The sequence below is a fragment of the Gorilla gorilla genome, chromosome 12 (genome assembly GCF_029281585.2).
Source record: "Gorilla gorilla gorilla isolate KB3781 chromosome 12, NHGRI_mGorGor1-v2.1_pri, whole genome shotgun sequence".
Taxonomy (NCBI): domain Eukaryota; kingdom Metazoa; phylum Chordata; class Mammalia; order Primates; family Hominidae; genus Gorilla; species Gorilla gorilla.
The window spans coordinates 59,453,888-59,481,245 of NC_073236.2; the positions used below are offsets into that span (position 1 = coordinate 59,453,888).

A 27,358-nucleotide genomic window follows, 5' to 3' on the forward strand; every position below is an offset into this window, starting at 1 on the left:
GATTCAGACTGACCATGTGATTGGCTTTAGTTAACAGACAACAGCAATTTGCCAAATGGTGAGACTTGAAAAGTGTTTGCGCGCTGGGACTTCTCCTTTGCTGCTCTTGGAACCCGACAATCACCACCTGATTGCACCAGAGCTAGCCTACTGGAGGATGAGACGACATGCGGGAGAGAACTCAGGTACCCTAACCTAAAGTTAGTTGAGTCCCAGCCAACAGGCTGCCAATTGCCATCCCTGTGAGTGAAGCCATCCTGGATTGTCCAGTCTTCCGCTAATTTTCCAATTGATCATGGACACTTGAGCGAGCACCACAGCTTTCAGTCAACCTGGTCCCCACAGAAGTTATACTCAGCCAACACATATTGCCAGAAACTAAATAAAGTGATTGTTGTTTTAACCACCATGTTTTGGAGTGTTTGTTGCTGCCTTTTTCATTTTGATTTTGCTTTTTACGCAGCCTCTAAAGTAGGAACAGATATCTAAAGAGGGAGCAGTCAAAAGTCTGAGATACTGGGCACAATGCAATTTGTGCTTATGATTATTTTCCCTCCTTTTCTTCAATCTATAGGGTGTGATTTTTGCCCTGGCATAGTAGAAATTGATATAGGTAGTTATTGCAATAGCATTTTAACTATTTTCTGTTTTTATAATTCAACTCATTTTTCCTTTGTTTTACTATGTTGAATGTTTCTGCTTAGGGGTTAAGTCACTTGCCCAGATCACACAGCTTCTAAATGGCAGAACAGTTTTCAGACTAATACAAAGTCAGAAATTTGAAAATGCTTTTCACAATGTTATTAGATGTCTCAAATTCTTCTGCTAAAATGCAAATATAGATTTGCCTCTGAAGGACATGACCTCCAGCCATCACCTTGTTCCATGTTTGAGGAAGGAATATAAGGTCTATCCGCAAAGGAATAATCTTACATTGATGTGATATGCCAATGGCAAACCCTCTTCAGAAATGATACACTCAACATCAGCTAGACATTGACATAGAGCCATGAGGCAGACAGCATCATCCTTACACGTTTCCTTTGCAGGTTCACTCATGGTCAGGCATCCTGCCCCATTGTTGGTGATCTTGACCATCCAATGTCCTCTCCAAATCTATCAGGCTCAACCATATTTTATCTCTTCCACAGCCACATGAAATTCATATTAATGACAGTCCCATGGCCATCCCTATATGTTAAAGGCTGCTTGCTATGGACTAGGGGAGTGTTTCCTAATTTTACTAAACTGTCCTTCCTATTGAGGCGATCTCTACTTCTTCTGCCCCATCCTATTCTTTCTTGTTGAGAATCATCACTTAGAGGCTCTGCAAACTGGTATTCCTTAAGCTGAATGCAGTCCACAATATCACTTGCTCACTAACAAAATTCAGTTGTAATAAATTAGAATTTGAATGCTTTTAATCAAAATCTGCACTTTGTAGGTAACACAAGGTCCTGTTATTCCTCATCTAACTGCTACCCCAGATATTACCTTACTGGACTGTGAAAACTTTTGATTGTGCCTCAGCTGGTATTCTAATCTTTCTTTCTGGAATTTGCATCTACTGCCACCACTATAGCCACCAAGCACATTCCAGGGACTCCCTGACCTATATGTGCAGCTCTAATGTCTGTTCAGATCTTCAACTGCTCACTCCTGGCTCCAAGTGTGAGCTTAGCTGGCTTTTACATCCTACTCTTCCTTGCCTCCCTTCTCCCCTAGAGCAATCCATCTATTGAAATCACCTTTCTTAGAAAGAGTACCACTTAAAAGTTTGTCAATCCACTGCAGAGCTATTATTGTACCTGCTGCCCTGCCCATTTGTAATGTGAACATGGCCCATATAGTATCTCATTTGGGAAGATACGGTAGTCTCCCAACTGCTCTCATTGCTTTCAGTATCCTTTCTCCTCCATTCATGTTCAAGGGAGTCATCAGAATTATATCCCTTGTACTCACATTTTGGAAATCATATTTGTAGTTGAAAGTCTTTCCAATCTGGCACTAAATTCACACTCTGGTCTCCTCTTTTCTTACCCCCTTCTCCTGCATACCTGTGCTCCAGACATGGTATGCATCTCAGAAGTCTTCATATTTTTTTCACAGACTTTGCCTACTGACTGGAGTGGCCTTCTCCATCCATCCATCTGGTCAATTCGTCTTCCTTCCTCTACCTGGTCTTGCTCAATTAGCTAGAAAAATCTCTTCAACCACAGCTCTTGTTTACGTCTCTGCCATAGCATGAATAATATTGGTTTGTTACTCATCATCTCCACTCCAGAACTGGGAACACACAGGGTAGGGACCACATTTTATCTAACTCTGCTTCTCATCGGGTAAAATTCCATCTGACTTACAACAAATGAACAAAAACAAGAATAGCAGCAAACACGTATGTTAAATAATTTGAAAGGCATTTTCAAGATTCTTGTCAGAGACTAAGGAGTGAGACAACTTGAATGAAGAGATAAATGCATCTAACTAGGCAGGTTAGTTTACCACTGAAGACCTGTTGCTTATGGATGGTGAGGGATTTCCTACAACTAATAGATCTGCAACAGGAGGCCACACATAAAGGCATTAATCTGTGTGACTTCAACTCAAGAGTTTCGGCTTTGCTGGGCTAATGGCTTGTGCCTATATGTCAATGTAATATAGAGGTTTTTATATTTAGTTTAGATTCCACAAGCTATTGATTAGGCAAGCATTCAAACTAGTTAATAAACTCAATTCAATGAGAGTGTTTACAAACCCAGAACTATGCAGACTGCACTAAGAGAAGAGAAAACATATTTACTAGTGCTATGTGGCAATTCTCATCTCTCTATATCTGGTCTCTCACATCTGATCTTCTTCTCCCTTTAAAGGTAGATATTAGAAGGTCTAAAACACAGAGAAAGTAATATGTCTGTTCTTAGAGAGTTTCATTTTATCTGTGAGGACAAAATTTCCAACATCTGTAAAATTCTATAAAACAAGATAATTAAGTGTCAAGGAATATCAGAGACAGAGCAGACAGAACTTACTATAGAATTAAATTGGTTCTGTTAAATACATTGAACCCCAAGTTTCTCTTCAAAGAATCAGTATGTCAGTAGGTTCAGCTCTCTTATTCTTTGATTCTCCATTTTAAAGTTTAACTTCCTGGTTCTCTTTGCCCACTTGCTTCTAGTTTCAGTAAACAACTTTCCCACTAGTTCTAATCAGTAGTTCACATCTGTTCCCCGGTCATCTGCTCTGTCCTGACTCATTCTGGTCACCTGCTTTGACCTGAGTCACCATTGGTCACCTGCTCTGACCTAAGTCACTTTTAGTTACCTGTTTCTAACCGTTGTCCCCACCAACTACTCACCCAGCTACTCTGGCTCATACCCCCACCGTCTTTAAATAGCCCATCAGAATTAGCTTAGACTGTGCGGCCCAACCCTAGCCAATAGGGGAACCACACAGCAGTAGGGGCTACCTGCGTAAGGAGTAAGAACTCCTGCCCCTCCTCTGTCCAGGTGTGCTCTGGCCATTGTTCCATCTGCAATGAGCACCCTTTCTGCAGAAAGTAAAAACTGCCTTGCTGAGAGAATCAAATTTATGTTCGAATGCTATTTCTTTGTGGCAATGAGGAACAAGCATTTCTAACAGTTCCTTTATTTATGGCTAGGATGAGAAGGTGAAATTTGCTAGTAGCAAGTAGAAGAACTGTAGTTGTCTAGGTATCCCCCATAATTGATAAAATTATGACATAAAACAGGTTCCTGCACCAGCATTCTTCTATAATGCTTGAAATCTGAACCTTGGAATGTCTTGGTAAAGTGATAGGCAGTTTAAAGTCAAACGCAATATAAACTGCAATTAAATAAGTTTTCAAAACTGTTCTGGTTTAGTGTTAACAGAAATCCCAAATAAATGGCTGAAACCATGAAAAACAAGATTTCTTACAACTGAGATTGTGAGACTGAGATTTCTTATGAGGGTGAAACAGGAACAACAGAACAAAGCCTTGTGCATTTCACAAATGCATTTAAATACTTTTACCCTCATAGAGCATTTTAAGTAATGCTGGATTAATCCATTTTCAGATATTAATGGCTTTGTGAAAATAATTTGGCTGGCCAGATACTTAATAAGATGCAGGAATTAAGTCCTCATAAACTCCCAGAAGGAATCTTGAAGGCCCCAAGCCAGCCCTCTTTCTGAAGCGGGAATTGCCTTCATAGGATGGAATGAGGAAATGGGTGTGAAGAGGAAGAATGATTCCAAGGCATCATAAACAAAGGCAGAAAGAAATACAGGTTGGGGCCCCAGCCAGATGAAGGAGAGGGGCCCCAAAACATGTTTTAATTTATGGTATCACGGGGGTTTCTCAAGGCAAAGAGAAAGCAGCAGAGCAACTATTGAGGATGAAAAGTGTGAAATCTCTCAGGACGACAATTTGGCATTATGTATTAATAGTTTTTTTAAAGTCCTCATCCTTTGAACACCAATTCCACTTCTAGAACAAACATTTAAAGGCATGGGCACCCATATATTCAAAGGTATAAGGATATTAATCACAGTATATTTTATAATGACTAAAAACCAGAAACAACCTAATTAATAAATAAGAGCAGACAAATTCTGAAAGAATGTATACCCAAAACTTAATAGTTCATCTCTGGTGATTGAATTTTAGGTGACTTCATGTTCATTTAATTTTTGTCACTTCTGTGTTTCTCTATTTACATTTTTTTTTTTTTTTTTTTGAGACGGAGTCTCGCACTGTCACCCAGGCTGGAGTGCAGTGGCGCGATCTCAGATCACTGCAACATCCGCCTCCCGGGTTCAAGTGATTCTCCTGCCTCAGCTTCCCAAGTAGCTGGGATTACAGGCACCCGTCACCACGCCCAGCTAATTTTTTGTATTTTTAGTAGAGACAGGGTTTCATCACGTTGGTCAGGCTGGTCTAGAACTCCTGACCTCAGGTGATCCACCCACCTCGGCCTCCCAAAGTACATTTTTTATAATAAAGTATTCATGAGAAATACGCACATGCCATAGTAGCAGATTGGCAGTGATAAGAAAATTGAGGAGTAATGTAAGCAAACTCTGTTAACATCAAAGCTTTTCCCAGAAAGACAACCCTAATGCACCTCCAACTTACCTCCCCTCACTTGTCCCTGCTGTCTTGACTCTTCCAAAATTGTATGTGTGAAGGGGCAACATGTTGGGCTGCCCCATGGGATCAATTACCATGCAACTCTGCCTGCCTTGGAAGACTGCAATCAAAGTCTTATGCCAGATGTCAGAATACCATTATCTCCTAGGATAATATGGGAATAAACCAGCTGAAAGATACCTAAAGCTAGCACCCATGAAGGCTCTACACCGCCTGCTGTACCAATTACAAAATCAAACTTTAAGAGCCCTGCTAAGTGCTCAGGCCTGTGATACACATAGACTTTCCATTCTAAGTGTTTAAAATCTAATAGGAGAGAAAACACATTATTCAGAAAGTTTTATTTTTTGGACCCAATTCCACTAGCAAGGGTGGGCAATCACTTAACATTTCTGCCCCTTTAGCTTCTCAATTACAAAACTAGGGAATCAATGATATCTGGGTTTTTATTTCAGGTTAAAATTTGTGAATGTTCCAATAATGCATCTCAAAATTTAATTACCTGGGGCTAATGGTTAAATGCAGATTTGATTCCATGGGTCTGGGGAGAGGCCTGAGAATCTACATTTCTAACAAGCTCCAAGGTTTGTGGTCTAAGGCCTACACTTTTGAGTGGCCAAACTCTATTAGAGTTTGTTCATTTAATCTTTGTGACTTCTGTGTTTCTCTATTTACATTTTTTTTTTTTTTTTTGAGATGTGGTAGCTGGGTGTGGTGGCGGGCGCCTGTAATCCCAGCTACTTGGGAGGCTGAGGCAGGATAATCACTTGAACCCGGGAGAAGGAGGTTGCAGTGACCCGAGATCATGCCACTGCACTCCAGCCTGGGTGACAGTGCGAGACTCCGTCTCAAAAACAAAAAAAAATGTAAATAGAGAAACACAGAAGTGACAAAAATTAAATGAACAAACTCTATAGAGTTTACATGATTTCATTTAATTCCCCCAAGTATCCTCTGAGATAGCCATCCTTAGCCCTGTTTCACTGACCAAGAAGTGACTTTTATAGGGTTATACCGATTAAAAAGTGGCAAAGCAGAAATCCCAACAAGGTCTTTTTACTCTTCGTCTCCAAGATGTTTAATGTCCCTTTCAGTTTTAAAATACTATCATTAGAAATTATTGCCACACTCATACAAAGTGAACAGGACCACGAGATTGATAAAAGTAAGCTGCTAATGGAGTTCAGAAGAAGAAAAAGGGATTGCTTTATAGAGCGCAGGGGCCTTGGAGTCAGTTAAGAAATCATGGAGGAGATTTGCCATCAATCTTGAAGGATAGTTAAAACGAAGGTAAGCAAAGATGGAGAGAATATAAAAACATAGGTAAGCGTAACACGGCATAATCAGAGCACCAGTATGTTCTCTACACCAGTATAGAGAAAACCTGTGGAGAGGGAGGACAGGCCTCATGAACTGGCATTTCTTTCTTTTTTTTTCTCTCTCTCCCTTTTTTTTCTTTTTTCCTTTTTCTGAGACAGAGTCTCACTCTGTTGTCCAGGCTGGAATGCAGTGGCGTGATCTCTGCTCACTGCAACCTCCACCTCCCAGGTTCAAGTGATTCTCCTGCCTCAGCCTCCTGAGTAGCTGGGATTACAGGCACCCACCACCACGCCTGGCTAATTTTTATAGTTTTAGTAGAGAGGGGGTTTCACGGGTTTCACCATGTTGGCCAGGCTGGCCTCAAACTCCTGACCTCAGATGATCTGCCCACCTCGGCCTCCCAAAGTGCTGGGATTACAGGCATGAGCCACCATGCCCAGGAGAACTTGCATTTCTATTTATTATTATTAATTCATTTATTATTTCTTTTATTATTTATTCTCATCATTTACATCATTCATAGAGCATGGCAGTTAGTTTCTTATTGCTATCCCTGTTACCACGTTGCTTTAAGAGTTGGACAAAGTTTGATAAGTAGAATGACCTCAATTTCTAATTTGTTTCTTCTAAGTGGATCTCCTGAGAGCAGCCTTGGGGCTCCCCACCCTCAGTCTCTCCATGCACCTTTTGAGGCATTCTGTAAAATGCCAGCTGTATGGTATGCGCCCACAGAAACAACAAAGTTAATTCTCTCTTTTTGAAATTGTGACTCCCACTCTCCCCCAATTCTTCTAAAGGTTTCCTTTTAAAGAAAAGCCATGGTTCGCTGCCACTGAAAATTAAAGACAACAGCATAAAGATCAAGGTCCAGGCTGGTGCTAGCGATGACAGAACATTAAAATAATCACTCAAATTTCCTTCCTTGAACATTGACAAAGATTGCTAATGGAAAGCCAATCCCCAGAATGCAGATTCATTTCAGACTTTCTGCACTTGCATCTCTGTGTTCCAAATTATTTTGACTAAAATGAACAAATTGGAAGTGTTGAGATAAAACAGAAGTAATGACATACCAAAAAAAAAATTGTATGTGACTCCCCCACTGCACTTCACAACATAGAGTACCACGAAAAACAGGAGGGCTCATTAGGCAAAGGCTAATTTACAAGGTTGAAGAGAGAAGGAATTAATCGACTCTTCCCTCCGTCAAGCTATACTTCTGGCCTCTGTAACTACAACGAATTTGCTCCATGAGCTTCTCTCTTCTACCTCCCCTTAGTTCCAGATTATGTTTGGCCATCAGATTCATAACTCATATAACCCAGACTTGCTTCCCATTTGCTGAATCCATATTTTCAAGATTCTTATCGTTTCTTACCCCAAACTGGAGGTCTGGCCTCAGTGCCCAATCACATGTTGGCATGATGGCTTGGGATGGTATTCTTGATGCCCAACTATTAGTACTAGACTTGCAGCTATAGCAGTTCAGCTAGATGAGCTCAGGTTCCTTCCCCTGACAAACATGGAAAATGTCAAGGGTATTTTCAAAGCATATAAAGCATCTCCTATCCAATATACAACATTGAAGAAGAAGTTTGCCAACAGAAATCTATGGTCACCCGGGAAGAAGAGATTGATCCAGTACATGCAATAGCTACATTGTAACCTGGTGAATCAGATATTTTCAAAAGACAGGTAAAGACATATGAGAGAATAAGCAGGAGGAAAGAAAAAAACTTCAGGTGAGCTTTTTTTTTTCTTTTTTCCTTTTTTAGTTCATTGGACACTTACAGGCATGAAATTAAAACTCATGAAAAACAGTCATATCGACTTGCTGTGGTGACTCAAAAGTTGTCGTTTCTCGATTCAACTTTGCTGAAACACTCGATTCATGTTGTTCTTATTTAACCTAATTTGCATTGATTTAATCAGTGCTGGTATGCTTTAAATACATAATAAATTGGGATTCTGCAACTTAGATGACTTAGAATAGCTAAATTTCAATAAAGCTCATTTCAATCTGTTAATGTATACGGTTCTGCCAAGGGGTTTAAAACTGTAGAAAAGATGCAAACTTGCCACATTAGAGGTGGGAAAGGCTTAAAGATACCATATAGATGAAATGATTTGCAGGATAATAATGCAAAAAGCAATATATAGAAAATATATATTTATATATAATATATATATATATAAAATTTATTTATTTTAATTACAGCCTAGGAGCATCTTCTAAGTTTTGAGTAGCACACTTAGAAGAAAACTCACATATAAATCAGTGAATTTAATTTTATTCCCTTTCTTTCTTGCCAACACTCAACTCTTCTGCCTCTCTGCACCAGCTCTACAAATCAAGTGACACCCAAAGTGGGACCTCTTCTTGCCCATTTGGCAGCCTCTGTCACCACTTTGCCAAGCAGCCAGCATTAGGAGGATTTTTTTTTTTTTCCTAGCAACCCTAGGGATTGGGTGGTGTGTACTCACAGTACTCGCTGAATGGCTGGCCGCTGTTTAACCCTGCGGGCGCCTCCTCAACACCCCTCCCCCACCTCCCAACCCTTTAGAGTTTATGGCTCCATCAGCTGGCCTGCTGTCAGGAATAATTGTCTTGGCAAGAGGTGAAACCACTTGAGGGTGAATTTGTTTGTCTGTCTGTTAAAGTGTTCCGCAGCACCTTGGAGGTGCCAGGATGAAACATGCAAATGCCTGATCCAGAGTTAGGTAGGCAGCAAGAGTGACAGAGAGGCAATCATCAAGAATGGCAAATTAAGAAAGAAAGAAAGAAAGAAAGAGAGAGAGAGAGAGAGAAAGAAAGAAAGAAAGGAACGAAGGAAGGAAGAAAGAAAAAGAAAGAAAGAAGAAGAAAGAAAGAAAGAAAGAAAGAAAGAAAGAAAGAAAGAAAGAAAGAAAGAAAGAAAGAAAAAACCATCTGTGCCAGTTGCAAGCTGTATGACCTTGGATAAACCATGATGTCTCTTGGCCTCAGTTTAGTCACGTGCAAAATTAAGGGGGTTGATTTTCTAATGTCTCTTCTAACTCCTAAGACAGCATGTGATGTCTAGGACATTTCAGATTTGTGTTCCTTCCAATTAAATGATACATCTCAGAGATGAATGACCAGGGCAGAGCTCAGATGAATACAAAATGGAATGATTCATGCCCCTGTTCATATGACTTTTCCTGAAAAGTACCACCAGTCTTTGGTGACTTTGATTCCATTGGTTGGCCTCTTCAGCTTAGATGCTAAGGACCAATCCAGTTACTTGTCCAGTCTATCTACCCTGGCTCTGGTAATCCACCCTCATTCCTATCAAAGTAAGTGCCACTACATATAATGCCTACTGATTTTGACTTCCTTAGAGGCAGAAACGATGGGAATTCAAAGAGTGGAGCTGGAGACTCACATTTGACTCTCCCTACCATCTCCCTGGGCATCTTTGTCAAGAAGGAAGGCTTGCCCACACTCACTTCCCGCAGGCTTTCTCAGCCATCTTGGAGGATTTTGTTTAAACAGATGACCAACTGACCCTCCCCAGGGCAGACCCTCTACAGACCAGTAGGCACAAGCTGTGTGTGTGGGGAGGTGGGGGGAGAGCTCATTGTAAGGACTCCTATCTATAAATGATTGTGAATAGAAATAATGAGGCAAAGGCTTCTCGTCATATTCAGAGGAAAAAGTGGCACAACTTAGTGCAGTCTCAAAGCTTAATTAGGATGTGTGTATGGAGACGGAAAGGCTTCATTATGGCTTAAACTACCACATCCCTACACATTCACACTCTCTTGGAGTGGGGTGCACTGCAGGGCCCAGTAATCACCATGAACAGCACAAGTCAGGGTTAGCCCTCCCCATGTCAGACAGTACAATCGTTCTTTAATCCACCCTGTACCCCATATGTATCTGTGGAGCCTGATGAAGCCCCGGAGGGATCTCAGTCAAGTCTCCCTGCACACAGACATACCTTTTTGCCACACTGGATCTCACACCACCGGGACTGGGATGGCTTCCCAAACTAGGTGGGTTTGGAAAGCATTTCCCCTTTCCACCTCAAAAAACGGCTGGCTGACTGCAGAATTCCAGTACCCGCAAGAGGGGGGAAAAAACCCAAAATCTTAGCCAAGCCCCAAATCATTGCCTTCCTGTGTCTTCTCTCAAGTTGCTTTTCTAAAGCAAAGGTCCAAACGTTGATTTCTCTACAGATTCCTACGTATCTCTTACACGCAGACAGTTTTAAAGGGGAAAAGAATATATCCCCAAAAGGGAAGGGGGAGAGCACAGAACATTTCAGTTTCCCACTTGGAAATATCTTGTCGTGGATGATGCTACCCCTACCTCCACCTCCCTCCCCCCTCCTTTTTTTTTTTTTTTTTTGAAATATGGACAAAAAAGCTGAAAGTGTTTTCCGTTTCATCAAAAAACATATATTACTTTAGTGGTTCGGTAAAATGTTGGTTTTATGCCCACCCCTTTTCAGTCTGCCCATGTCTGAGGTGCTCGGGGAAGACGCACAATCGTGAGCAGCTTACGACACTCAGTGAGCAGTAGGTGCCTGTGCAAGCTCGCGCCGCACACTGCCTGGTGGAGGGAAGGAGCCCGGGCGCCGCTCGCCGCTCCCCGCGCCGCCGCCCGCACCTCCCCACCGCCCGCCGCCCGCCGCCCGCCGCCCGCAAAGCATGAGTGAGCCCGCTCTCTGCAGCTGCCCGGGGCGCGAATGGCAGGCTGTCTCCGCGGAGTAAAAGGTGGCGCCGGTCAGTGGTCGTTTCCAATGACGGACATTAACCAGACTGTCAAATCCTGGGGAGTCGCGAGCCCCGAGTTTGGAGTTTTTTTCCCCCACAACGTCACAGTCCGAACTGCAGAGGGAAAGGAAGGCGGCAGGAAGGCGAAGCTCGGGCTCCGGCACGTAGTTGGGAAACTTGCGGGTCCTAGAAGTCGCCTCCCCGCCTTGCCGGCCGCCCTTGCAGCCCCGAGCCGAGAAGCAAAGTGAGACATTGTGCGCCTGCCAGATCCGCCGGCCGCGGACCGGGGCTGCCTCGGAAACACAGAGGGGTCTTCTCTCGCCCTGCATATAATTAGCCTGCACACAAAGGGAGCAGCTGAATGGAGGTTGTCACTCTCTGGAAAAGGGTGGGTAAGACACTTTTTAATTAAATTCTTTCCCGAAGATTTTTTTTTCCTCCCTTTTCTTTGCTGCAGCATCTAACATGGACCAAATCACCATCTCTTTGATCTTTCCGTGGCTGTGAACTTTCTATGCTGCCCAGCTTTCTGCATGCTTAGAGGTGAACGTGTGGTTTTTGGGGAGGGGGGTCCTTCTTTATTTCTATGTATTTATTTGATTTTTTGCCCTTTTCTCCCCCTCCCCCGCTTCCCCTCCCTCGGAATAAAATATGATGTAGATTTCTGACCGAGCGCTTCCAATGGACATTCTCCAGTCTCTCTGGAAAGATTCTCGCTAATGGATTTCCTGCTGCTCGGTCTCTGTCTACACTGGCTGCTGAGGAGGCCCTCGGGGGTGGTCTTGTGTCTGCTGGGGGCCTGCTTTCAGATGCTGCCCGCCGCCCCCAGCGGGTGCCCGCAGCTGTGCCGGTGCGAGGGGCGGCTGCTGTACTGCGAGGCGCTCAACCTCACCGAGGCGCCCCACAACCTGTCCGGCCTGCTGGGCTTGTCCCTGCGCTACAACAGCCTCTCGGAGCTGCGCGCCGGCCAGTTCACGGGGTTAATGCAGCTCACGTGGCTCTATCTGGATCACAATCACATCTGCTCCGTGCAGGGGGACGCCTTTCAGAAACTGCGCCGAGTTAAGGAACTCACGCTGAGTTCCAACCAGATCACCCAACTGCCCAACACCACCTTCCGGCCCATGCCCAACCTGCGCAGCGTGGACCTCTCGTACAACAAGCTGCAGGCGCTCGCGCCCGACCTCTTCCACGGGCTGCGGAAGCTCACCACACTGCATATGCGGGCCAACGCCATCCAGTTTGTGCCCGTGCGCATCTTCCAGGACTGCCGCAGCCTCAAGTTTCTCGACATCGGATACAATCAGCTCAAGAGTCTGGCGCGCAACTCTTTCGCCGGCTTGTTTAAGCTCACCGAGCTGCACCTCGAGCACAACGACTTGGTCAAGGTGAACTTCGCCCACTTCCCGCGCCTCATCTCCCTGCACTCGCTCTGCCTGCGGAGGAACAAGGTGGCCATTGTGGTCAGCTCGCTGGACTGGGTTTGGAACCTGGAGAAAATGGACTTGTCGGGCAACGAGATCGAGTACATGGAGCCCCATGTGTTCGAGACCGTGCCGCACCTGCAGTCCCTGCAGCTGGACTCCAACCGCCTCACCTACATCGAGCCCCGGATCCTCAACTCTTGGAAGTCCCTGACAAGCATCACCCTGGCCGGGAACCTGTGGGACTGCGGGCGCAACGTGTGTGCCCTAGCCTCGTGGCTCAGCAACTTCCAGGGGCGCTACGATGGCAACTTGCAGTGCGCCAGCCCGGAGTACGCACAGGGCGAGGACGTCCTGGACGCCGTGTACGCCTTCCACCTGTGCGAGGATGGGGCCGAGCCCACCAGCGGCCACCTGCTCTCGGCCGTCACCAACCGCAGTGATCTGGGGCCCCCTGCCAGCTCGGCCACCACGCTCGCGGACGGCGGGGAGGGGCAGCACGACGGCACATTCGAGCCTGCCACCGTGGCTCTCCCAGGCGGCGAGCACGCCGAGAACGCCGTGCAGATCCACAAGGTGGTCACGGGCACCATGGCCCTCATCTTCTCCTTCCTCATCGTGGTCCTGGTGCTCTACGTGTCGTGGAAGTGTTTCCCAGCCAGCCTCAGGCAGCTCAGACAGTGCTTTGTCACGCAGCGCAGGAAGCAAAAGCAGAAACAGACCATGCATCAGATGGCTGCCATGTCTGCCCAGGAATACTACGTTGATTACAAACCGAACCACATTGAGGGAGCCCTGGTGATCATCAACGAGTATGGCTCGTGTACCTGCCACCAGCAGCCCGCGAGGGAATGCGAGGTGTGATTGTCCCAGTGGCTCTCAACCCATGCGCTACCAAATACGCCTGGGCAGCCGGGACGGGCCGGCGGGCACCAGGCTGGGGTCTCCTTGTCTGTGCTCTGATATGCTCCTTGACTGAAACTTTAAGGGGATCTCTCCCAGAGACTTGACATTTTAGCTTTATTGTGTCTTAAAAACAAAAGCGAATTAAAACACAACAAAAAACCCCACCCCACAACCTTCAGGACAGTCTATCTTAAATTTCATATGAGAACTCCTTCCTCCCTTTGAAGATCTGTCCATATTCAGGAATCTGAGAGTGTAAAAAAGGTACCAATCATTGATTTTTTTTTTTTTTTTTTGTAAACTAAAATGTTTAAAATAAAATAGCATTTACAGTTTTTACAGACTGGTGTAACCTAAATGAATTGTTACCTGTGTTACAAGAAAAGCAACAGTTAAAATTTCCTTGGTGGGTGGGGAGGGGAGTTGTCCAGGGGCCAGAAGGAAAATCCAGGAGCAACGTAGTCAGATTCAATTTGAAATTTTAAAGAAGGGCAAAGAAAGCTTATCAGATTAATGATTTATGTTAATTTACTCCACATGTGTAAGGACTAGAAAAAGAAAAACAGCAAGACCCTTTATATTACTGGGGCAGGGACAGTGCAATCTAACCACCTTCAGGCAACTGAGAGGTGGACTGAGGACTGGGCACCCTTACTCAGCCTTTAAAGCAGAGAGCATTGCAAATGGTTTTTAAAAAGCAATGCCAGACAGTTTCTCCTAGGAACACGAAACATTTTTGCACTTAATGTAACCATCTTTCAAATCACCTCAAAATCTCATCCCCAAATGCCAACTGTTCTTAATTCTCCTGAGTCTTTGATTCACCAGACTTAGTAGCATTTGTGCCCTTCTTGTACCCCCTGTTAAAGGGAACCCCTCAGCTCACTGCTCTCTTTGGTCTGGCTGAGGGGAAGGAGGCAGAATCCCGATGTTCAGGGCTGAAAGCTGTGCTTCTGGAGCACATTGCTAAGACTGCAGCAAGCTTAGGCTCCCAAACAGTGACAGCACACTCCTAGTTTCCATGGGGAATGAGGAGAAAAACCTACCTCAGGATGAATGCCTGCAGGGTAATGACTTGTAGCAAGAGACTTTAGGGGCAGAGGTGACAGAGCAGTGATGGGGTGGGGAGAGTGGGAGAAGATAATCATTTGATCCTGTGTTTGCATATTTCTGAGATGGGAATAATTTGTTAACCCAGGACAGAAAAGCTGCCTCTTCTCAGATGGCCCTTTTGTGTAATGCTTGCTTTCCCTTTTTCTTTTTTCTGTGTTGAGATTGATTATTGCTCCTTCTCACCCCTCATAGGTTTCCGGGTCCATCATTGAGATTTCAGTTTCTATTGAACTAAAGAGTGAGGAGGTGGTGGTAGTGGCAGTTGGTGGGTGCAGAGAAGGGAAGGGGAAGGCTGTGTGCATTGGATGGAGGGCTCCTTCATCAGATGACAATTTAAGCAAATGTATGATTGAAATAAACTGTCATGGATGAGAGATGCTGAACCAATGTAGCCCATGTCCCTAAGTCTTTCTCTTCCCTCCCTAACGGACACTAAAGAGTTGCATCTTTCTGTTTTTATTTTTCCTTTTTTGAGAGAGAGAGAAGTCCAAATAGCAGGAAGAGGGATGGGGGGATGGGGAACCACACACTACCATCCCCCAACATGCAAATGTCTCCAGCTACCAATCTTAGGAGGCAAAATCAGCTTTTTGAAATGCAGAATGGTATCACCAGAAGGTTTCCTTAAGCTAAGGGTTGGTGGTAGGTTTCTCTTTTACCTATGGAGAAACCAGTATGCCTAAAAATAGTATTTCTAAGAGTCTCTTTCAAGAGAAATATTTTGCAAATATCTTTTAAGATGTTAAGCCCTGGGAGACAGCTTCTTACACACACACACACACACACACACACACACACACACACCCCCAACACCCCAGCTCATTTTTCCTGGCCAGGAAACTTCATATTGCTTTATTTATAATTAAAACATGACATTATGACACACATCATGCACATGACACCCATTCAGACTGTTAGTGTTCTAGAAGAGAGGTGCTTTGTTTGGTAACTTTGAGGAGGGGGTTTTGAATTTAAGCATAATCATTTGGGTTTGCCTTTCTAAATAGCATACCACTCTGAGAGCAGGGGTAGCAGGAAAAAGATTCTCTCAGGGATGTGCCTTACCTAAAACCCTACTAAAGCGACCTCCTCTAGAAGACGGCATACCTTTTTTAGAAAAAAAAAAAAAATGTAGTAACTGAAGGAGGGCTCCTTGGATTCCGTGAACTTAACCATCTCATAGGAAGGCCACAGGAATCCAGCGCCCAAAGCTGCTTTGGCTTGGTGCATTAAAGAGCTGTGTGGGTGTGCTTACAGGGAAAGCTTTCAGAAGCAAAACCTTTCTGGCAAGCATCAGAACCACAAGTCCCCTCCTACCCTCTAGAAATCTGAATATTGGAAACTGTAGTTTATCTCCTATCCCCAAGACATTTTTATCTTTCACTCTTCTTGTTTCAAGGTGGCCATAAGAAAGAGAGAGAATAATCGTGCTTTGTTTTATGCTACTCCTCCCACCCTGCCCATGATTAAACATCATGTATGTAGAAGATCTTAAGTCCATACGCATTTCATGAAGAACCATTGGAAAGAGGAATTTGCAATCTGGGAGCTTAAGAGCAAATGATGACCATAGAAAGCTACGTTCTTACTTTGTGTGTGTGTCTGTATGTTTCTGCATTGTGTGTCTTTGTAGGCAAGCAAATGTTGTCTACACAAACAGGAATTTAGCTCACATCATTTCATGCCCCTGTGCCTGTAGCTCTGGAGATTGGTGGGGGGAGGTGGGGGGAAACGGCAGGAATAAGGGAAAGTGGTAGCTTTAACTAAGGTTTTGTAACACTTGAAATCTTTTCTTTCTCAAATTAATTAATCTTTAAGCTTCAAGAAACTTGCTCTGACCCCTCTAAGCAAACTACTAAGCATTTAAAAGAGAATCTAATTTTTAAAGGTGTAGCACCTTTTTTTTATTCTTCCCACAGAGGGTGCTAATCTCATTATCCTGTGCTATCTGAAAAGAACTTAAGGCCACAATTCACGTCTCGTCCTGGGCATTGTGATGGATTGACCCTCCATTTGCAGTACCTTCCCAGCTGATTAAAGTTCAGTAGTGGTATTGAGGTTTTTCGAATATTTATACAGAAAAAAAGTCTTTTCACATGACAAATGACACTCTCACACCAGTCTTAGCCCTAGTAGTTTTTTAGGTTGGACCAGAGGAAGCAGGTTAAATGAGACCTGTCCTTTGCTGCACTCAGAAAAAATAGGCAGTCCCTGATGCTCAGATCTTAGCCTTGATATTAATAGTTGAGACCACCTACCCACAATGCAGCCCATACTCCCAAGACTACAAAGTTGCCATCGCAAAGGAAAGGTTATTCCAGTAAAAGGAAATAGTTTTCTCAACCATTTAAAAATATTCTTCTGAACTCATCAAAGTAGAAGAGCACCCAACCTTTTCTCTCTGCCTTCAAGAAGGCAGACATTTGGTATGATTTAGCATCAACAACACATTTATGAGTATGTGTAAGTAATCAGAAGGGCAAATGCCACTTGTTATTCCTCCCAAGTTTTCCAAGCGAGTACACACAGATCTCTGGTAGGATTAGGGGCCACTTGTGTTTCCGGCTTATTTTAGTCGACTTGTCAGCAAGTTTGATGCCTAGTCTATCTGACATGGCCCAGTAGAACAGGGCATTGATGGATCACATGAGATGGTAGAAGGAACATCATCACATACCCCTCTCGCAGAGAAAATTATCAAAGAACCAGAAATTATATCTGTTTTGGAGCAAGAGTGGCATAATGTTTCAGGGTAGTCAAAATAAACATAAATTATCTCCTCTAGATGAGTGGCGATGTTGGCTGATTTGGGTCTGCCATTGACAGAATGTCAAATAAAAAGGAATTAGCTAGAATATGACCGTTAAATGCGCTTCTGAAATATACACACACACTCCTACCTCTCAATCTATCTCTGTATATATAACAGCACACACACAAACATGCACACACGTGTGTGTGTATATATATATATAATATATAATATATAAAACCACATAGTACCACACACACATACATATATAACCACACACACACACACACACACACACACACATACACTTGCAGGCAGGTGGCCATTATGTAACTACCTTCTAGCACTAATCATCCTAATACTTTCTTCTTCATAATCAAACTGTTATTCAGGAAAGGATCTGATAAAATCAGTGACAGTTAGGATATAAATGACTGATATGGCTGATGGTATTTTCAGGCATTAGTTAATGAGTAGGTAGATGCTTTGCAGGCTGGGGAACTTCTGGGCTCCTTATGCCACAGCAGAGTGTAACCTGCTGTCTAGTGGGAAGAGCCAGCAAATGGGAATATATTTTTTGAGAGTATTTTCCACCTCAGGGTTAAGAAACATATTTTTCCATTAAAGAATGCTCTACTCTGATTTTTTTTTTTTTCTGGGATTCAGGAGGCAAAATTCTTACTTCTGATTGGGCACCATCTCCTGGCCTTGCTCAACTGGACACAATTTCTGAAGACTTTTGCTTTTTTTACTCAAAGTGAAGGGCCTGGCAATTGCATTCTTACAGTTTAGACAAAGATATAAATGAGATGGAGAAATACAATTTACTGAGCAGTCGCTGGTATGGTGCCTTTATCTAGATCACAATAAGTGAGGGAGGTGCTAGCAACCTTATCTTCACATGACGAACCCGAGGCTTACAGAAGTCAGGTACATTGTGCAAAGTCACCCAGCTAGTGATTGGAAGCACTGGGATGTGCTAATTGACTTGGTGGCCTTTTCACTACACACTGTTTCTTTATTCCTTGAATGGTTGCCCCTCCACTCCTACACCTAACAAAGAGCCTAGAACTAGACTGGGAACAGGATACATGCTCAACACATTCTTGTTGAATGCCATGGGCACAATGGTCAAATCCAGGAATTCTGACCACGACTTGTTTGCTCTGGTCACTGGTAATTGGGCAATGCAGGACTCTGCCGATAGAGGAGACTTCTCTGGGGTTCCAGGAGAAGAAATGGCCAGTACATTCAGTCCGACCCCTTAAAATAGGATTTTAGACTCAGAGAGAGTAAAGTAGAGACATCCATATGTTATTGTCAGGGATTTATCTGCATTTCTTCCTTAGTGATTAAATGGATCATGTGTCTATGGTAGTGGTTCTCAACCAGGGGCAAATTTGCCACCCAGTGGACATTTACTTGTTTGTGTCTGGAGACAGTTAAAATTTTTATGCATGGGTGAGACGGTGCTACTGGTATCCAGTAGGTAGATGTCTGGATACTGTGAAACATCCTACAAGCAAAGGACATCCCCCACATCAAATAATTATTTGACCTAAAATGTCAAGAGTGCTGAAGTTGAAAAACCCTGCTCCACGACAGAAAGTAATGGTGCTATCTAAAGCATCATGCTGTGCTTCAGCTTTACAAGGAATGGTCTTACTTCTGAGTTAGTTTTAGATTTACCTAGACTTATTCCTTTTAAGTCTTTCTCTTGCCAGGTAACTGGAAATCTGAATTAAAAGCCCTTAGGTTCACTGATAATCAGCAAAAGTTAACATAGTTAACACATGCTTCTCAAAGAACATATGGCAAAACTTAAATTAACTAGGACAAAACTAGTCAGAACCCTCAATTGACCCACTTTTTCTTTAGCAATACCTCATTTAGGAAACAGGAAAAAAAAATCAAGTTAACAGTGGAGATTTAATTAACAAGAAGGAAAATGAGAAACTTGATATTCCTTCCAGGAGGGGTTCTGCAGTCTGAACAAATCCAATCCACCAGCCTGTGCCTTCTTCTTCCCCAACCAAAACTGTAATGTATGTGAGGTGGTGATGAACCTCTATTTTAAAAATCAGTGTGCTAAAAAAATAAATGCTTGAGGTGACAGATACCTCATTTTCCATGATGCAATTGTTACACATTGCATGCCTCTATTAAAATATCTCATGTACCCCATAAATTTATGCATCTACTATGTACCCGCAATAATTGTAAAAAACTAAAAAAAAATAAGCTAGAAAAAAATCAATGTGCTCAGTCTGGTGAGTAGGGTGCACATATTTAGGGAAATGATCTCAGTCCTTAGAAACAGGATAGTCTAGAGATACAAGAATTGCAAACTGAAATCCATCTGGGGACAGACAGGCAACACAGATGAGTGAGGTTCATGGGCAGATGAAATCATAAGGAACTAGAGAATTCACTTAAAAGAATATAATTCACATTTGGTTCTGGTTAATCATAACATTTCTGCAGGGCAGGTCAAGTAAGCGCTCTGGAAGAAATAGGGTCTAGAAGTCAGGAGTTATCATCTTTAGACATAGTACTGTCATTTACATGCCTGGGATCATCTGTTAATCACCTTACTGCAATTGGTCTCTGTGTCTACTTTTAGAAGGATTCTTCTAGGTATTCCCTAAGAACCTTTCCAGTTTGGGGCTTCTATTTTACCATTTTTTCCCCACAATAAAACTTGAAACAAAAGTGGTTTTCAAGAGAGTGTCACTTAACCAGAAAATTAAAATTCCCCTGAATTCCTATTCCTCCAGACATTCTGATTCATCAGGCTTGCCTGAATATTAATGAGCAGATATAGGTTAAAAAAAAAATTTCACTGAGAGTCAGGGGCTTCAGAGAGGTAGGTGGACATGCTAGAAAACAGAGGAGAAGATGAGAAAGCTCAGGCATGTATGGGTGGGAGAATCGGGTTTTTAGAATGTGCAGGAAGAGATGAAAGGGAATCCTAGAGAGGACACACACACTCACCCGCACATGAGACCTGAGACACAGGGATGTGCTGTGAGGTAGCCCCCTACCTACAAAAAACAAACAAACAAACAAAAAAAAACAAAACTTGTTCAGGACTCTCAAAATGACATACTACATTGTAAGTGGCCACAATGGATATTAGGAATTGAGAGACCTTTCTAGTAAAACGGGGTATGGGATGGGAGGGAAAGAGAGAGAAAGAGAGATTGAGAAGAAAAAAAGGCAAGGTGGGAGAAGGAGATGAGAGGAGAAGAGAGAACAAAACAAAACAGAAAGAAAAAAGAAAAAGAGAGGAAGAGGAAAGAGTTTCAAGATCTGTGTTTTATGCTACTCAAGTTAACATAAGTAGCTGTGATTACACTGACTCCTCAATCCTTTTCAATCATTTCTTTATTCTGGTCCACCAGGTTAGCTATTTGTCTGTTCTCAATGTAATGTTGTAAAGTTATTTTCCCTCGTATTATGAGAAGAAGGAATTCGTTCTCTAGCTGCATCTTATTTCTCTATTGCTCAGCTAGCAGAGTGCTTGTCAACCCTGGCTGCACACTGGAACCACTTGGGAGCCTCAATAAATACTGACTCCTGGACCCCACCCTCAACAGATTGTGAGTTAACTGGTCTGGGGTGTGGCCTTGGTGAGGAGAATTATTTTTATTATTATTATTTTTTTTTAAGCTTCCCAGGTGATTCCATAGTTCAGCCAAGGCTGAGAAGCACTGAGCTAGCGGGTTGCCTACTCACAGCATGGACAACTCAGCAATCTACAAGATCCAAAAGTCTGACTGTAGCTCTTTAAAAATACATGGTTGGCTGGTGCCTGGGCTCCATGGGGTCAGGGCTCCATGGGGTCAGGTTACGTGGGCTACATGGCAGGGAGAAGGGAGTCACCTTCCCACCTCCTGCCATTGACTCCATCTGGTGGCATTGATAGAAGAAAGACGTGCAAGCATCGGTGTACTTAGAATTAGTCTCTGAGCACTCTAGTTTACAAAGCGCTGTTTAGAATTATTCTTATATTTGTTTTTACTCTCCCAATAATTTCACAAGGCAGACATAAACTTGTCCCATTTTTAAGACAAGAAGACTCAAATCTGAAAAGGTTCAGTAGCTTGCCCAAGGTCATTGTTACTGCTGGGCTGGCACTGAGAAATGTCTCTTCTAAATTCTGGGTCCTTCTCCCGCTACCACCTTCCTTTCCTTCTCTAATTGGTTGTGTCATTATGAGGTAAAGCTAGTCCTGCTCAAAATATACAAATCAATAACTTCTTTAGGAGGATTCCGGGAAAACCCATTGCACACAGGCTCCTACACCTCCTCCAACTGAAGTCCTGCAGTTACAAAGTTTGACATCATAGTTTCACCACTGCCCCTCTGTGTCTCCACCCCAATCCCAAGCCTGACACTCTTTTCTTTGCCAAAGGAGACTCCACGACACCCAAGAGACAACCAACTAGGCATCAATTCTTTCCAAATACCCCTAACACCAAAATGTTCCCTTTCCACTCAGTCCACTGCATCCACAGATTTGCCACCAGCTCTTCCAAGAATGTAAACATAAATCCTAGTAGGACACTGATCGGTGGAGTGGTGATAATTCTACTCCGGGGATTTTTGCAACTTAAACAAGGATCTTTGGGGGAAATAACCAAAGGAAATCACTCTAATGCTGGAATTTCAGGTACTTAAGCAGACGGGTAGCATACATTTGGCCAGGACATCCCACCTTGTTCGCCTTAAATGAAAAAACACAAGTGAATGCTCTCTTACAAGAGCAGATTAGTCAACAGTTTATGGGGCTTAAAGTAAAGCCAGGATAAAGATTGGATCTTCTGTCATATTTTACCTCCTTAAACCAAAGTCCTCTTTAAAAATCACATATTTTTAGGTATTCACCATCAGCATATTTATCCTCAGTGGAGAACTCTCAGTATTGCAAACTATGTGTAGCAGGGCTCTCTATCTTAGAGATATTGTAGGCAGCCTTCAGTATAAGTGAGATGGCTCAGCAGCACACAGAGCTGGATTAGTCTGCCACAGAAAGGTCTGGAAAAGCCAAGTTACACACAATTAATGGAACAATGCAACAATCTGTCTTCAGCTGGCCAAGGCAATTCTGTCATTTGTCCCTCAGCTGCAGAACAACCACTCACTCTGTTATTTTGCCTCACTGTCTCTGCTCCATAGTGATTGCATTTATGGTGAAATCTATATTTCCCTGCAACTGAGACTGTGTTTCTTTTATTTTATTAAATTTTTATTTTAAAAATAATGGGACTTTTCAGAATGCAGCAGCACTGCTTTGCTGTCCAGGCCATTTTTTGTCTGAGTGTTTCATACTGATCTTTTTTGCATATTATTTCAAAAATCATAAAGGTACAAAAAAAAGAGCAAACATGCTGTAGGAAAGAAAAGGAGAAACTACATTATAACTGAAATGCCACTAAAGATAACATATCACTCAGATGCTTTTAACTTCCGATTATATTGCTCAACTCATTCAATCAAAGTAGCACAACATTTCTTGTTCAGAGCTTAAGTCAACATTTGTGGAGTGAACAATAGAACCATTTAACTTATAAATGATTGCACCTGCGAAGATGAGGCATTCTCAAGAGGACTATGCTGGCATAGGCCTATCAGACTCACCATGAGAGTATGCAGAAGAGGCCTCCACTTCTTCTTGATCCATTTATGAAACAAGACCTCCACCTATAGGAGTGTTAATCATATATTTTACTTGCTAGGTGCCTGGCAACCTACAAAATCCTTAAGATTTTCTCATTTAAGCCCTGCAAAAAGCCTTCATCCCTCCTCGTTCAGAGTAGTATTAGCATCCTCCCTTTACAAACAGGTAAACTGAGGTTGGGGTGGGTCAACAAGTTGCCCAAGGTCACTTACCATGGTAGGATGTGTCAAGGGAGACACATTCCTTGGGTTCAAATTCTGGCTGAGTGACTTTGGCAAGGCAGTTAACCTTTCTGATCCTCAGTTCCTTCATCTATAAAATGGACATAGGGTTGTTATAAGAATTAAGCCCATTGTTATTGAGAATGAAAGAGTTATTCCTTATAAAGTGCTTAGAATGGTGTCTGGCATGTGGCAAGTACTAGATAAGTGTTTTCTAAATAAAAGATGAACAAAACAAGGTCACATAGCCAGGAAGGGGTTGAATCAGGGTGTAACCAGGATTGTCATCCTGCAAAGCTAGGCTGTCACCATTTTCTTCTGTGATAGGATGAGACTCAAAAACCTGAATTCCTGAAAGCACTGGGCCTAAAAGAGGGATATGGAGGCAGTGAAGTCTGGAGTTGCAAAGACTACACATGGCTTCCTTCCCAGCTTTCTAACTGGCCAGGCCTTAGCCCATACACCACTCACTGACTTTGTTCTGGTTCTTTAGTGGCTTGTCTTTACCACTGTGGTCTGGCAGCCCTGGTGAACCTGATCCTGGAATACACGTGGCCATGTGCACACACATTTGTGCACACATATATTCCAGTTTTCATAGGAGCTGAAGGCTAGCAGCCAGCTACAAGGGCCTTCTGGTGATGTGGAAAAACTATTTCCACATCTGAGCTGTTTGCTATCTATAGTCAATTCCTGGAGGTGAAAAACTGCTACCCAGCTTGCAATTGTTATCCAACTCCCAAACTCTTATTTAATATTGGCAATATTAAATCATACTGGCCCCTGGGACACTAAGCATACATCTTCAGCTGAAGCAGATTTGCTGGTGTTTATTTAAAGAAGCTTTTTCTTTGTGTAATCACAGCCATAGTTGGATGCTGCTCAAGGAAATTTAACAAATGATGAAGTACACATCTGAGGTTGACCCTTTCTTCTGGCAGAGGAGGTCCTGTATCAAGAGGCAAACTCCACGTCCCAGCTTTGACACTAATTTGCTCCTGGCCCTTGAGCAAGTCGGTTCCACCTGTCCAGGCCTTTCTTTCTTAGGTCTGTAGTGGTGAATTCTGGCTTTCCTTCTAGTTCTCCAATTTGTTAGGCAGGGTATGAAGTCAAGGAGGAGAAAATAAAAGTAAGAGTAACTTTCTATGCATTCTCCTTTGCTATCCCTTATCAACAGGCAAAGCGATGAACTTCCCCCAAGGGAAAGACTCCAACGTCTTTAGAGATCTACTAAATCCCACGAGGAAAAACTATCTTTGGTCAGAGGGAACATTCTCGTTTGCAACTAGGGAATTGAGATTCCAAAAGTTGAGTGTGTTTCAAGCCACACCTTGTTCTTTGGGATTCACTCACAGAATGATTAAAGCATGCTCTGTCCCAGCTTTGGACAGAAATATTGGCAATGCTTTGGCCATAGTGAAACCTCAATACTTGAATCTATACTAGCAGGGAATGCTACAGCTGTTGGGAAATTGAGGACATCGTCAGTTTAGTGTTTTATGTCATTGCTGGCTTGTTTTATTGTTTGTTTGTTTTCTACTCTCCCTTCATTTTTTCTTTCCCTCCCTCCATCCTTCCTTCCTTCTTTTCGTTCTACCGAATTCATAGTTATGAGCTACACCAGGCATTCACAACAAGAGCAAAATGGCACTGAGGGAGCAAACATGGTTTCTTATGTGGGTGAAATAAATTGTACTAATTTTTGGGATAAAACACAGATATACATATAGTACATAAAAAGATATACAACATATCTGTGGTATTAAGATTTCAGGGAGGGGGAGTAATTAGGAAAAAACATGTCTAAATAGTATTTTCAAGGGGGCAGTGGGAGAATGAAAAAAAATGGCTGGGAAACACTGAGCTAGATAATGATTACCATGTGGGAGAAAAAAACAGCAAAAAGTAAAAGCGTCATGGGAGCCTCTCCAACCTCACCATGGTGAGGTTCCCATGACGCTTTTACTTTCTGCTGTTCTTTTTCTTACCCATGGTAATCACTGGGGAAGAAATGAGAAGGTCAAGGAAGTTTGGGTACTTCAGTATTCAAAACCAGGACTGAGACCATTTGGACAGGTTCATGTGAGGGACTTTGTCTTATCAGCTCCTTCTGCACTCAACACATCCCAGAGTTGCCTTTATTTGGAGGCCTCATGATGTACTAAAAAACTATCTGGCATGGAATTAATTAGAGCTTCTGCCATTTGCTGGCTTAGATAAATCAGCACTTTTCTGGACCTCAATTCCCTTGTCTATAAAATTCAGAAAACAATCCTTGCTCAGCCTGCTTCACAAGGATCTGGTAAGGATCAAATGAGATCATGTGAGTGACAGAACTTCAAAAACTGTGAGGTCCTACGCGAAGATTTAAGGCAGTGGGAGGAGAGTGATGAGAACCCAAGCTCTGTGGTTGGCCCCTCACACACAGTGACTTTTGAGGCCCATATCCTTCAAACTCTCCTCCACAGGGATTTAAATTCCTGCTCTCGGTCACTGCTGTGAATTAAGTCCTTCATTACTCCAACATCCGTAGCAGGGAGCAGGGAGGCAAGTACACTTTTGACTTCTTATTAGGAAGAAGTCCCTCCTGTCAGTTGACTTTTTTCCCTACCATATAACACAGTCTGACCCAAGTGGGCTAAGTGGCCTTAGACAGTCACTAGTGTGACTCTGTGAACCTGGGTGTCCACACCTGTAAAATGGTCATATCAGTGGCTGCCTTGCTGGTTTTTAGGAAGATTATCAGAGAGCATGTGCGTTGAGTTGGCCAAATTGCTGGCCAATAGTAGATTCTCAATCAGCATTAGTCCCACCCCTGCCCCATCACCACAGTACAGTGACATGCTATGTTTATAAAAATAGCCTCAGGGGAAATGTGGATGGCATTAGGAGCAACTGGTTCCTAGAAGCAGAAGCTAAGAAGAGGATTTAAGAGGTTTCTTTAATGAGAACACAAAATCGGTAATATAAAAATTATCTCTAAAGAGGCGACTGGGGTAGAGATTAGTAGGGCAAGTAATATTGCAGAATAATTAGTAAACAGGATGAAGAATAGCACCCTCTCTGTTAGTCAATGGCAACTGGAATGTTAAGAGGGAAGTTACAAAGATCCCTTAGCCACTACAGATGCTTTGACACTTGCCTCAGGTGACTGCCTCTTATTTATTTATTTATTTTAATATAATGGTTCTTCCCAGTTCTGTCAACAGATTCAGTCCCCAGTCCTCCTTCTCTGAGCAGACCTCTCACCCGCAGCATATACCTGCTAGATCTTCTAAGAGCTGAAATGGAGACTTCTGGAAGAAGGTGGGAAAGAAATCCATCTCGGCTTAATTAACCATTTATCGCATCATATTACTCCCATCTTAAAAGTGCACGCGTTGTTTTTCTGAACCCTCACACAAAGGCTACTACTGTGGTCCCATATCTGTCGGCCCATGAGAAACAGTGTTCTTGGACCTCACAGCCAAGCAGCAATGAACTGCAGCAAAATCCAGCAACACATTCAGCAGCGAGCAGCCTGCTGAGCTCCACTGGTTTATCCGGGGCCACCAACCCCAAAGAATTGGGATGAAAGCAGATGTGAGAGAGGAAAAGGATCTGTTTTTGTTTTATTTTCTACCAGGCCCAGCTCTTTGTGGGGGGAATAAAAAAGAAGAAAAATCGAGCTCCAAGCTGGTGCCCTGCCAAGCTTCCTCCCCTCCCTTCCTAGTCCAAGCACTCCACCGTCTGTGCAGACTGCATAACAGCAATTTCTGGAAACAGGCTGAAGAATCTGGGCCAGTCCAGAGGCAGTGGATTCCTGGTTTATGTGTGGTGGGGTTTTTAGGAATTTTATTTTTCACCTTAATTCTTTCAACAACTGCCAGCTGTTTGAAGCACATCTGTAATAAACAGCTTCTGTTTGTAAAATGAACTGAAGGTATCCTCTCCAGAGAAATTCCTGAATCTTCTCTGTAGTTCAATGCCTTCACTGACAGTTTGGCTCAAAAAGTACGAGTGTGGTAAATATTAAAGAATGTTAATACAAATGTAATGAAACACCTA

At 43.0% G+C, this 27,358-nt stretch overlaps 2 protein-coding genes across 10 annotated transcripts in view; one reads left to right on the forward strand and one right to left on the reverse strand.

Moving 5' to 3' along the window:
* CTNNA2 (catenin alpha 2) overlaps positions 1 to 27,358 on the reverse strand; it is a 1,198,185-nt gene that overhangs the window by 338,326 nt on the left and 832,501 nt on the right. Inside the window, exon 1 of one of the 8 annotated variants that reach the window (XM_055378928.2) lies at positions 10,435 to 10,740. The exons of the other annotated variants lie outside the window; for them this stretch is intronic. The gene's annotated coding sequence lies outside the window, so the exon portion shown is untranslated. Of the gene's footprint in view, positions 1 to 10,434; positions 10,741 to 27,358 lie in introns of those variants that run through there. 8 annotated transcript variants of the gene reach the window in all.
* On the forward strand, positions 11,510 to 27,189 carry LRRTM1 (leucine rich repeat transmembrane neuronal 1). Of its 2 annotated transcripts, none has more exons than XM_063695746.1 (3): positions 11,510 to 11,600; positions 11,873 to 13,806; positions 26,509 to 27,188. In XM_063695746.1, exon 2 carries the CDS (start codon positions 11,932 to 11,934, stop codon positions 13,498 to 13,500), a length of 1,569 nt encoding a protein of 522 aa, XP_063551816.1. In that variant the 5' UTR covers positions 11,510 to 11,600; positions 11,873 to 11,931; the 3' UTR covers positions 13,501 to 13,806; positions 26,509 to 27,188. The 2 variants fall into 2 exon arrangements, with proteins under 2 accessions (XP_063551816.1, XP_063551815.1); XM_063695745.1 differs by lacking the exon at positions 11,510 to 11,600 and adding an exon at positions 11,673 to 11,755 and having other exon boundaries at positions 26,509 to 27,189.